We start from the raw sequence: 13,439 nt of genomic DNA on the forward strand, positions 1-13,439 counted from the left end.
AAAAATTCTTTAGATCTGGATATTGCTACTATAACAAAAACTGTAGTTGAGAATATTCGAAAGAAAGATAATGGTGAATTCAGTCATCATGACCTGGCCCCAGCCCTAGATACTGGCACTACTGAGGTAATATGAAGCAGAAGGGAAGGGAAGTGCTGTGCTTTGGTGAACTTCTGCCTTAAAATACTCTGGCTGCTTTTTTTTTTTTAAGAATTCTGTTTTGTCAGCCAAGCCTTTTAAATTATAAAAATCAGGAGCAAGCTTAAGGTCTTATGTAAGGACTTACTTATATTAGTATTATGTTACAGGAAGCTTCTTTAATAGAAAAAACCAAAGCATTGGATTTTTGCTCATCAGATTATTCTAGATACTAACCCTTATGTAGCTTTCTTATTACTATTTTCAGAAAGGAATGAAAGTTTTGTCTAGGAAAGAAAATAAATTTAAGAGTAGTATTTAAAGGAATCACGATTAAATTGGTGGGTCATAGAATATACAATTCCAGATTCACAGTCCAGTAAGTTTTTCTGTAATTTAATAGAAAGCTATTAAATGTGGACATATACTAAAGCTAGATTCTTTCACAATTTTGTATAACTGGAGGGAAAATTATGTTCATTAAAGTGCAGGTGTAAGTTAATTTTACTAATTTGCAGAATATCTTAGAAAATAATAAAGTTGATGTTTTGTTTTGTTTTTTCTTTTTCAATTAAATGAATAGGAGGACCGTTTAAAAATTGATGTAATTGACTGGTTGGTATTTGACCCAGCACAGAGGGCAGAGGCATTAAAACAAGGCAATGCAATAATGAGAAAATTCTTGGGTATGCTGTATTTTTTATATTCTTTTTTTAAAGTATTTGTTCAAATCCATATATTCTTAAACTTTGTTTTGTTTTGTTTTTCTAACCCTTCCAATAAGGGAGAGCACAAAACAGCCTCTCCTGTATCAAACCTGATGTTATGAAACAAAATGTTTACAGTGAATTTTCACATCCTACTCAATTCTGCATATAGTCTCAAGGCTTTGAAAAATGTAATCCTTTTTATAAGACACAGATATATGTAAAAATAACTGTATTTAATAAATCCTTTTGTGATTATGTCATTGAAGTAAGGAAAAACTCCAGCCTTTAGGCAGAAAGATCACCCAGACCTTTAAGTATGTTGGGACCTGAAATGTTACAGCTCACTGTAAAAGTTGCAAACTAATTATTAGACTCCCTTTTATAAACCATTATACAGAAATAAATCTACATATATTGAAAATTTTTGTATCTTTTTCACAGCATCAAAAAAGCATGAAGCTGCAAAAGAAGTATTTGTGAAAATTCCTCAGGATTCTATAGCAGAAATCTATAATCAGTGGGAAGAGCAAGGAATGGAAAGTCCACTTCCCCCTGAAGATGATAATGCTATCAGAGAATATTTGTGCATTAGAGCTTATTTGGTGAGTTTGTAAAGAAAACAACAAATGTGCCTATCTTCATGATGATTTTCTGGTTCACTCTCAGACTTTGAACTGTTTGCAGAAATGATGATTGGCTCATTATCATCTCTCTTGTGACTGTGGTACTGACTGATCCATATGGGCATTGAAATCATGACCTTGTCTTCATTAACATGAGCTGCTAATTAAGAACATCTCACATGGCACATAGTGTATGTGATATCTGTAACTTATGTTTTCTTAAGATTCTTTGAATGCTTTGTCTTTAATATTTCTGTTTTTGGCAATAACTGAGAAAAGCAATATATTCTCTATTTGTTCTGACTAAAATAATAACAAGCTCATTCAAAATCTATTCAACAAATAATGAACTGATTACAGTGGGCTTATGTTCTAGGGCTAAATCTGTGGATGGCTTTCTGTCCTTGCCTTCTAGAAACTAATAGACCAATAAAAAAGACAGTAAACATGCATACATCACAGAGTGATAACATTACAGAGTGACAAATACAAGATACATACGTGATCAGGATGCTAAGATAGGAATAAGTGCCAGAAAACACATATCTATCTATATATATAAAAGCGTAAGCGACCGTTATGACCTGATGACCGGCTGGTAGCTATGACGTGCACTGACCACCAGGGGGTAGACGCTCAATGCAGGAGCTGCCCCCTGGTGGTCAGTGCGCTCCCACAGCCAACCTCCTACTGCCGGCCAACCTCCCACTGTCCCTCCCCCCTGCCGTCCAGCCCTGATCGCCCCGATCACCGGCCACGCCGAGGGGCCCCACCAGTGTACAAATTCGTGCACCAGGGCCTCTACTATCTATATACTTATATAAAAACCATGGGTGGTGTTCATCATGACCAGAACCTCTGTGACTAAGCGGAAGGAAGTCAGTCCTGCAGGGGTTGTCTTGGCAACGGCTGTGCCCTCCCCGGAGCTGTTTCCTATAAGGGCGGTGTTTGAGGCAGGAACCTGCCCTGGGAGCGTGGAGGCATTATCTTTATAAAGTGTGCCGTGCCAGCACAGCCAAGGGTGAACCTGAGTGGGGGCAGCTGAAAGGCTTAGAAAAGACAGACAAGAGAAGGAAACCTGGGCCTCGGTGGGATGCTGCTTCTCTGAGAGACAGTGACCACGCCCACAGCCATGCCTTTATTTTATAGCAGATGCTACGAGGCAAAGTAAGGGCGTGACCAAGATGTTTACAACATTCTCCTGGGTTTCAATCCTACTCAACTACATGCACCTGAACTCTATCAAGCCTACATCACTCAGGCACATGGGGCCATGTGTTTGGACCATAGGTTCAAGCTTACAACTACAGCTGTTGGCTATAATTGTGCTGGGAGGGCCCTGCCCTCCAAGCTGGGACTTGCACATGGCAATGAGAGGACTGTGCCCTCTCATCAGTCCAAGGCTTGAGCCTGTCCAAAACACTGTAGCGGCTCCCCGCAATAAAGTTTTAATTCTGTTTCTTTGTTACTAATGTTGTGGCCCCACCCCATAACAAAGAAACAATATCCGGAGGATGAGGCCCAGGAATCAGGATTTTAAAAAGATTCCCAGGTGATTCTAATGTGCAGCCAAGGTTGAGAACCACTGCTATAGATAATATTACAAATATATCTAAACATGCAATTCTTTGTCCAAAAAATGATCATGTTCAAAAATTAAATGAAGAAAATATGGATATACTCGATGGAGATTTTCACACATATTTGAGTGATGATTCCATTGATTCCACAGATGATGCTGAAAAGGAAAATTTTCCCATCGAATTTCTTTAACAGTATTACTCCTTCGGGAATGTTGTGTCATAAATTAAAATTGAAAGTGGGTGCAATTATCATGCTATTGAAAAATCTCAATAGTAAATGGGGTCTTTGTAATGGTACCAGATTTATTACCAAAAGATTATGACCTAACATTATCGAAACTGAAGTATTAACAGGATCTGCAGAGGGAGAGGCTGTTCTGATTCCAAGAATTAATTTGTCCCCATCTGACAATGGCCTCTCATTTAAATTGATTTGACAACGGTTTCCTGTGATGCCAGCATTTGTGATGACTATTAATAAATCACAAGGACAAACTAGATAAAGTAGGCATATTCCTACCTGAACCCGTTTTTGCACATGGTCAGTTATATGTTGCTTTCTCTCAAGTTTGAAGCGCATGTGATGTTACAGTTAAAGTTCTAAGTACTTCATCACAAGGGAAATTAGTCAAGCACTCTGAAAGTGTTTTCACTCTTAATGTGTTGTACAGGGAGATATTAGAATAAGTTTAGTCACTTTATCAGTCATTGTTTGCATCACTGTTGTTTTTATATCATGTTTTTATTGTTTTCCTATCATTTTGTTGTTGTTTTCATATCATGTTTTTGTCGTTTTTATATCATGCCTCTGTTGTTGTTATATCCTTTTGTTACTGTTTATTTATTAATAAATTTATTATTTTCATATACATTTTACTAATTTCCTTTTTATCTCTCACACTTCTATTATAGAGAAAGGGCAAATAGCAATATTAAAATATCTCTGCTAATTAATTCCCTTTAAAAAAAAATACATTTTATTAATTTTTTAAAGAGAGGAAGGGAGAGGGATAGAGAGTTAGAAACATCGATGAGAGAGAAACATTGATCAGCTGCTTCCTGCACACTTCCTACTGGGGATGTGCCCGCAACCAAGGTACATGCCCTTGACTGGAATTGAACCTGGAACCCTTGAGTCCGCAGACTGATGCTCTATCCACTGAGCCAAACCGGTTAGGGCAATTAATTCCCTTTTAATGTGCACGAATTTCGTGCACCGGGCTACTAGTATACTATCAACCTTACTAGTGTTTGTCACTCAACAAAACATTTATTCCAATGATTATTTTGCATAAAAAGTAAATATTAAAGTTTTATTTTTTGATGCTGCAAAATTATTTCTAAGAACCAAATTTGAAAAACTGTTGAACATATGTGAAAACTTCTTTTGTATTTTTCTATTTTATTTCATTTTTAGGAAGCCCATGAAACCTTTAATGAGTGGTTTAAACATATGAATTCAGCCCCACAAAAACCTAGTTTGATACCTCAACCAACCTTCATTGAGAAAACGGCTCATGAGCACAAAGAAAAGAAATATGAAGTAAGTTGACTATAGCTAAAACCTGTGTATTGCACCTTAACAACACATGCTGTATACTTAAAGAGGTCATTTTTCAACAACTATATTCCTATTATAACAGATGATCTTGCTGTTTGTGTTCTACTTTGAAAAAAAAAAAAAGAAAACTTTCTGTAGAGAATTAAATAGACCTGAAACCTACCTTCAGGTGACAGTAATGTTCATGTACAAAGCTATTATTTTAGTGTTTTATTTAACTGCAGCCTGTTGATGTTTATTTTTACATTTGGCTAACTGAATGTCAACAATTTAAAACAGTGATTTTCAACAGGTGTGCCACAAGAATTTTTAAAATCTGCAATACCTAACTATTTAGTCAGGGGCACTGACCTCTTTCCTTAAATTGTCAAATGAAAAAATGACAACAGCCAACCCAACAATGGCCATCTGGTGTGAATGCCCTGTTTCGAATCATAAATATATAGGTCATATAATAGAGTTGTATCTTATTGATCATGTTGCATAATAAGGTTGCATCTGATTGGTTAATTCTTTTTTTTTTTTTTAAATCCCAACCTGAGGATATGTTTGTTAATTTGAGAGAGAGAGAAACATCGATTGGTTGCCTCTCATACGTGCCCCGACCAGGGACGGAATCCACAACCTAGGTGTGTGCCTTGACCAGGAATCAAACCTGAAGCCTTTTTTGGTGTACAGGATGATGCTCCAACCAACTGGGCCACACAGCTAGGACTGATTGGTTAGTACTTGGTATTAGAAATCCTTATATACAAGTATAGGCACCTGATTTTTTTAAAATATATTTTTATTTCAGAAAGGAAGAGAGATAGAGAAACATCAATGATGACAGAGAATCATGATTGGCTGCCTCTTGCACGCCCCACACTGGGAATCAAGCCTGCAACCCGGGCATGTGCCCTGACCAGGAATAGAATGGTGACCTCCTGGTTTCTAGGTCGACACTCAACCACTGAGCCACACTGGCCAGGCTAGGCATCTGATTTTTGACTTTAAAAAGTCACTTTGGAGCAAAAATAGTAATAACTTTTTTTTTTTGGTAAATCAATCAAAATTATACTCTTTTTTTGTCAGATGGGCAAAAACTGTAATTTTGGTGTGCTGTAGAATTTTAGTAATTGGTTTATGTGTTTTGTGAAATGAAAAAGGTTGAAAATCGCTGCTTGTGAGTGATGTTCCACATATATATTCCTGTCTGTACTTTACAAATACATTATTTAGTGGTTTTCGTCCACGATATATCTGCCTTATGTTTGTTTTGCAGATGGATTATGGTATTTGGAAAGGGCATTTGGATGCCCTAACTGCTGACGTGAAGGAAAAAATGTATAATGTCCTGTTGTTTGTTGATGGAGGCTGGATGGTAGATGTTAGAGAGGTAAGCTATGTGTATTGTTTGTAGCTAAAAGCAAAAAACAAGTTTGTTTTTTTAAATATATTTTTATTGATTTCAGAGAGGGAGAGAGCAATAGAAACATGAATGATAGAATCCTTGATTGGCTACCTCCTGGACTGAGCCTGCAAGCCGGGCATGCGCTCTGACCTGCAATGGAATCATGATCGATCTCCTGGTTCAGAGGTTACATTCAACCATTGAGCCATGCTGGTTGGGCAAAAGTTTTTTATTTTTTTTTATTTTTAAAAAATATATTTTATTGATTTTCTCACAGAGAGGAAGAGAGAGGGATAGAGAGTTAGAAACATCGATGAGAGAGAAACATCGAACAGCTGCCTCCTGCACAGCCCCCACTGGGGATGTGCCCGCAACCAAGGTACATGCCCTTGACCGGAATCGAACCTGGGACCTTTCAGTCTGCAGGCCGACGCTCTATCCACTGAGCCAAACCAGTCAGGCAAAAGTTTTTTATTTTGTTTTTTTAAGTTTTTTTTTTTTTTTTTTTTTTTTCTGAATAGGAGCATCTATACTTCTTATATAACCTTTATTCTTATAACTGAACATCCCATAATTTAAACCTAAACTAAAAATATGAGCTAGAGAATGGAAATATTTGACTCTTGGGTAAACTATTTCTTCATATTTAATATGTTCACTCGGGGGAAGAGAGAAACTTTGATTTGTTGTTCCACTTATTTATGCATTCATTGGTTGATTCTTGTATATGTCCTGACCAGGGATTGAACCCAAAACTTGGTATATCAGGACAATGCTCTAACCCCATAGTCGGCAAACTGCGGCTCATGAGCCACATGTGGCTCTTTGGCCCCTTTATGTGGCTCTTCCTAACCCTTAGGAGCACCCTAATTAAGTTAATAACAATGTACCTACCTATATAGTTTAAGTTTAAAAAATTTGGCTCTCAAAAGAAATTTCAATCGTTGTACTGTTGATATTTGGCTCTGTTGACTAATGAGTTTGCCGACCACTGCTCTAACCAACTGAGCCACCTGGCCAGGGCCTGGACCAAAATTTTTAATTATACATGTGTTCAACTTAGTTTAGGGATACAAAGATAAGTCTTAGTAGTATGAGTAACCCTATATAATAAAAGGCTAATATGCAAATCGACCGAATGACGGAACGACCGATTGCTATGACACGTACTGACCACCAGGGGGCAGACACTCATGCAGTAGCTGCCCCCTGGTGGTCAGTGATCTCCCACAGGGGGAGTGCCGCTCAGCCAGAAGCCGGGCTCATGGCTGGCGAGCTCAGCGGTGATGGTGGGAGCCTCTCCCTTCACCTCCGCAGCTGTCGGACATCCCCCAAGGGCTCCCGGACTGCTAGAGGGCGCAGTCCAGACTGAGGGACACCACCACTCTCCCCGAGTGCATGAATGTTGTGCACCAGTCCTCTAGTACATATGTAAAGCAGTGGCTCTCACCTCTGAGCTGTCCATTTAAATGACCTGGGAAGCTTTTAAAAACTACTTGGTTATACACCCAGAGTTTCTAGTTTAATTAGTCTAAGGCAGGGCTGGGTTTTTGTTTTGTTTTGTTAACTGTCTAGAAAGCTTTAATGTGTAGGCTGGGTTGAGAATCAGTTATAAAAGTACTAAATGCCATGAGAAACACACCAATTGAGTATTCTGTAAATTCCGGAAATAAAAAGGTTACTTCTGCCTGGAAGATATCTGGACAGGATGCTTGAAAGGTAGTCATTTTTAACAACTTTATGACTACTTAATGTCTGTCTGTAGGATGCTGAAGAAGACCATGAAAGAACACATCAGATGATTCTACTGAGAAAGCTTTGTCTGCCAATGTTGTGTTTTCTGCTTCACACCATATTGCACAATACAGGTCAATATCAGGAATGCCTGCAGTTAGCCGATATGGTATCCTCTGAGCGCCACAAACTGTATCTGGTAAGTTCTAGAGCATCTGCGCTTTTAAATTTTAGTGATTTGGTCAGCTATACTTAGATTTTCTTAAATAGTCTCATTTTAATGATTGTGCCCGTTTTTGTTTTGTTTTGTTTTTTTCAAAATATGTATACATTCCTAAGCAGTTAGAGCAGGGGTGGGCAAACTTTTTGACTCGAGGGCCACAATGGGTTCTTAAACTGGACCGGAGGGCCGGAACAAAAGCATGGATGGAGTGTTTGTGTGAACTAATATACATTCAAAGTAAACATCATTACATAAAAGGGTACAGTCTTTTTTTTTTTTTTAAGATTTATTCATTTCAAACAGGCCGGATCCGGCCCGCAGGCCGTAGTTTGCCCACGGCTGAGTTAGGGGTATATTGACTGGCTCAGAGAAACAGCTTTGAAATTCCTAACCATGCTAATGTACTGGCCTCTGGCTACATAAATATTAAAAAGGAATTTCTTCTTGTATTAAGCTAATCAGGTTGATTAGTTGACTATAAGTTCCTACTCTTCTTTGTTCTCATTCTTAACATTTTTCTCTTTTTTAAAAATCAGGTATTTTCTAAGGAAGAACTAAGGAAATTGCTACAGAAGTTAAGAGAATCCTCTTTGATGCTTCTCGACCAGGGACTTGACCCATTAGGATATGAAATTAAGTCATAATTCATCTACTCTGTGTAATCTTACTAATTTCCATGGTAAATGGAGTTTTTTGTAAAATATACATATTTGTAATTACTGGGGCTTTTCTTTTGCATTATCATGGGGAGAAATGTTTTTAAAATGTAGACATTTGAATTTTGTACTTTTCAGAATATTATGGTGACACTGAAATTTTAGTGTATTATATCAGTATTTCCCTGTGTTTATTAATAAAATTATGTAAAAATTAAAATCTTTTCTTAGAAATTCCAGGATTGTTTCTATTATATAATAAGTAATTAACATTCCTATTCCATTTTTTCCCTATGATCATAAGTACTCTGGTATCTTAAAATTATGAAGAGGGTGGAAAGTAGATTTAAGCCAGGTATGTAATTTCTCATCATAAAATTTAGTATTTCTTTAAATAGTACAGCTAAGAAGATGAATAGAGGAAGAATGTTTTCTAAAATAATATTAAGTTATTGTTTTCTTTACTTTGAAGACATTTTCAGTTTAGTAACTCTCAGCAAGCCTGCCACTGAAATGGCACTTGTACAGACTTGGTGTGGGACCCAGCACACAGTAAACTGAATGACTTGAGGAATGCAAAATGAATAAAATCTAATTCAGCCTTTTAGGAAGGGAAAGACAATCAATATACATTGTAAATGCCATTAGGATATACAGCCAATCTGAGCAGGAAGAAACTACTTCCAGCTAAAAGGTCCCCGAGGAAGTAGCATTTGGGCTGGGATTTGAGTAATGCACTCAATTTGCAAAAGCAAAGTTAAAGCACAAGAAGGGTGAGGCACTATAGAGTAGGAAAGCGGTATGAGCAAGACCGAGAAAGAGTAGCACCGTATGTTTATGAATCGGCAAGTGTGCCACATTGACTACAGTGCAGGAAGAAAGGAAGAGACAATGTGCGTCTAATAGGAAACACGGTCTAGGTTAATAACTACCCAAACTGGCTAATCATCTGAATCTCCTGAGGAACTGTTAAATATGTATTTATAGGTGCCAGCTCTAGAGATATTGGGCTCGGGAAGCCTGGAATGGGGTCATAGAATTTGTATTTTTTAAATGAAGCTATGGGTGATTTCTAAATAGCTAAGTTTGAGTCATTCTGGCTTACATCAGAAATGGCTATTGGTACTCCTCCTGAACCTAAAGCAGATAGCAGTGTACTGTTGATCATAATAGAGACATGGACCCTGCCTCGCTTTCTAGCGAAAGTGATCCAAAGATGAGAATATTTACTTATCAAAACCTTTTAATTTTTATATCTTACTATGTATCCATTTTAAAATGAGATAGAGCCATATGAACTGATAAGCAAGAGTAAATCTAACAAAACATGTATAGGATTTGTATGTTGAAAACTACAAAATACTGATGAAAGAAACCAAAGAAGGGTGAAATAAACGGAGAGGCACATTCATTAACTAGAACACTCAACATGGTCAAGATAGCCCTTCTCAAACTGATATTCAGGTTTAACATAATTCCCATCAAAATTCCAGCCAGAAAATAGATTGCATTTTAGTTGGGATGATTCAATTAATATTAATTTTCTTAGGTATGATAATGGTATTGTGGCTAGGTAGGAGAGATGCATGCTGAAATATTTATAAATGAAAGGTCATGAAGTCTACACTTTAATTTTAAATGGTTTAGGCTTTAAAATAAAAGTCTACAAAAATAAAGCAAATACAGCCAAATGCTTACTAGTGAATCTACAGGAAGGGCACAAGAATGTTTATTATACTAGTCTCAACTTTTCTATAGATTTAAATTTTTTCAAAATGAAAAATTTGGGTGGAGTTTGAGAAATTGTGACAGAACAACAGAATATCTATATGGAAAATAAACTTGACCCCCACTTTATACCATATACTGTCATTAGGAGAATGACTAAACAAATTGTGGAATCTATAATTAAAGAATAATATGCAAATCAACCAAACAGCGGAATGACTGTCCGGACGACCTTCCTGATGAAGCCAGGGCTGCAAAGGCCTACTCTTGCATGAATTTTGTGCATCGGACCTCTAGTATTTATATAAAACAGTACTACTACTTTGGCCGGTGTGGTTCACTTGGTTAAGCATTGTCCCATACACTAAAGACTCTCAGGTTCAATTCCTAATCAGGGCACACACCCAGGTTGTGGTTTCAATCCCTGGCCAGGATGCATAGCAACTTCTCAATGTTTCTCACATCCATGTCTCTGTGTGTGTGTCCCTCCCTCCCTCTCTCTCTCTCCCTTCCTCTCTGTAGAATCAATGAAAAACATATCCTCGGGTGAATGAAAACACACACACACAAAAATAGTACTACTTAGCAATATAAAAAGGAAAGAATTGATCTCAACAAAAAAACTTAGACACAAAAAGAGTACATACTGTATGATCTATTTATATGAAGTTCTAGAACTGGTGAAAAAATTAGAACAGTGGCTTCCTCTTGGGTGTGGGCAGGAATTTAGGGAGTTTTGTGTGGTGATGGAAATGTTCTATAGCTTAAGGGGTGTGGATTACATTGGTGCATCCATTTGTCAAAAATTGTACAATTTGTCCTGCTGGTATGGCTCAGTGGTTGAGCTCAGACCCAGGAACTGAGAGGTCACACTTTGATTCCCAGTCAGGGCATATGCCTGGATTGTGGGCTCAATTCCCAGTAAGGGGTGTGCAGGAGGCAGCCGATCGATGATATTCTCTCTCATGGATATTTCTATCCCTCTCCCTTCCTCTCTCTCTAAAAATCAATTAAAAAACATACTTTAAAAATTGTACAGTTGCCCTAACCGGTTTGGCTCAGTGGATAGAGCGTCGGCCTGCGGACTCAAGGGTCCCAGGTTCGATTCCAGTCAAGGGCATATACCTTGGTTGCGGGCACATCCCCAGTAGGGGGTGTGCAAGAGGCAGCTGATCGATGTTTCTCTCTCATCCATCTTTCTAACTCTCTATCCCTCTCCCCTCCTCTCTGTAAAAAAGCAATAAAATATATTTTTTTAAAATTGTACAGTTTAAGAGTTAATAAATTTACCTTTTAAAAACTGAATGGAAGGGTGGGGAGTATACATGAAACAAGAATGGCAGTTGGTGGAACCAAGTGACAGGTACAAGTGGGCTTACCACACTGTTTTAACTTTGCACAAGTTTGCATTTTTTCCATAACAAAAAGGAAGGAAATGGGTTAGGGAGCCAGAGAAATTTGGGTTTGAACCTTATCCTCATCCCATTTTAGCCGCAAGAAAACATCCATGAACCTCTATTTTCAACATGTAAAAATGAGAGTAAGATAATCACATTTCAGGTTGATAAGGGTTAGGGCTCCTGTGCTTCGCTGAAGGAAATAAAGCCACTTACCAACTAAATCAGCCTGGAGAGGTAAAAGTCTGAAACTGGGAAATTGGATGAATGTCAAAGATGGCATCAGCTAAGGGAGGCCTTGAATGACAGAATCAAAGATGGCATCAGACTAAGGGAGGCCTTGAATGACAGTATTGTAACCCTAACCCAGTGGTCGGCAAACTGCGGCTCGTGAGCCACATGCAGCTCTTTGGCCCCTTGAGTGTGGCCACGAAGTTTCAATCGCACTGTACGTGCGCGCCTGCACATGGTATTTTGTGGAAGAGTCACACTCAAGGGGCCACAGTTTGCCAACCACTGACCTAACCCAACAGGCAGTTAGAATTTGCTAGATATTTTTAACTTTTTTTTTAATGATGTCAAGTTATGTATATTGTTAATAGTTAACTTAGAAACATAATACAATTGCACTAAGGACAGAACAAATAAGTGGACTTTAAAAATTATTGTTAAAAAACAACAACAACAAAAAAATTATTGTTATTTTTAGCCTGATGACATGACGGACTTGGGAAACAACACACTGGTTCTTATAAACTAGCTTTTATTTGGGGAGTGAAAAGGGCATGGAACTCGTTGAATGTGTCAAAAATGGGTTAACTGGATATTTTAAACTATGAGTTCATAGTTTAACTATTTTCAAAATACAGTATAAGAAATAGAGGAATGATAAAAAAAAACTTATCATCCATGCTAAGATTATCAGTCCAAATCTATAATCACAAGGAGACAATAAAGATAGGCTAATTAAAGCCTAGGCTTTTCATTGGAAAACAGGTGAGGGTAAACATGATAAATCCTTGATCAGGTAGAGGTCTGTAGGTCCAAACTGGAAGGGAGGATGGCAATATAAGTATACAATGGAAAGGCACATAACACAGTATGATAGAGTTTGGTGGCTTGATAGGAAAAAAAGCATATCAGAAAGACCATGTTAAGAAAGGTAGACTTTAGACTTTGCCTAATTAACTTCACTCATTCTCAAATGTTAGTTTGAGTCATTTCTTGGGGAAGCCTTTGACCACCTTTGCCTCCCCAAGTTTAGATTAAATTCTCTTATACATTCATAGGACCATATTTTGTTCACAACATTCATTCATTATGGTTTATCATTGTTGAGTACCAGGTTTCTCTCACTAAGTTCTATAAGAAAGGGTCTGGATTGGTTTTACTCTCCATTATCTCCAAGTGCAAATACAGTGCTTGACACCAACTAGGTGCTCAATATCTGAATAATTCTTAAAATTCAATCAGACTTAGGAATTAAGGACAATGAGAATATTACATTGTCCAGAGGACTGTGGGCAAAGCTGTTCTGGGGGGTGGGGGGTGGGGGGGTGGGAATCACAGCTTTAAATCCTTTAAACAAACTGAACATTCTATTCAAGAGATTGGGGGGTGGGAGGGGGGGGAAGTTGGAATGAAAAAAGTAATGACTTGAAACAAAATCAGTAGAAGTAATCTTTGAAAAGAC

General features: G+C 37.8%; 1 protein-coding gene across 4 annotated transcripts in view; it reads left to right on the plus strand.

Annotated features, from left to right (window-relative positions):
* NUP107 (nucleoporin 107) overlaps positions 1-8,841 on the plus strand; it is a 51,220-nt gene extending 42,379 nt beyond the window's left edge. For all 4 annotated transcript variants that reach the window (XM_059683545.1, XM_059683548.1, XM_059683547.1 and 1 more), the window contains 7 exons: positions 14-126; positions 722-824; positions 1,290-1,450; positions 4,472-4,597; positions 5,880-5,993; positions 7,774-7,941; positions 8,502-8,841. In XM_059683545.1, the coding sequence (XP_059539528.1) occupies positions 14-126; positions 722-824; positions 1,290-1,450; positions 4,472-4,597; positions 5,880-5,993; positions 7,774-7,941; positions 8,502-8,609 (893 nt within the window). In that variant the 3' untranslated portion in view covers positions 8,610-8,841. The remainder of the gene's footprint in view (positions 1-13; positions 127-721; positions 825-1,289; positions 1,451-4,471; positions 4,598-5,879; positions 5,994-7,773; positions 7,942-8,501) is intronic.
* Positions 8,842-13,439: the final 4,598 nt, after the last annotated feature.

This window comes from Myotis daubentonii, chromosome 2, assembly GCF_963259705.1.
Source record: "Myotis daubentonii chromosome 2, mMyoDau2.1, whole genome shotgun sequence".
NCBI classification, from domain to species: Eukaryota; Metazoa; Chordata; class Mammalia; order Chiroptera; family Vespertilionidae; genus Myotis; species Myotis daubentonii.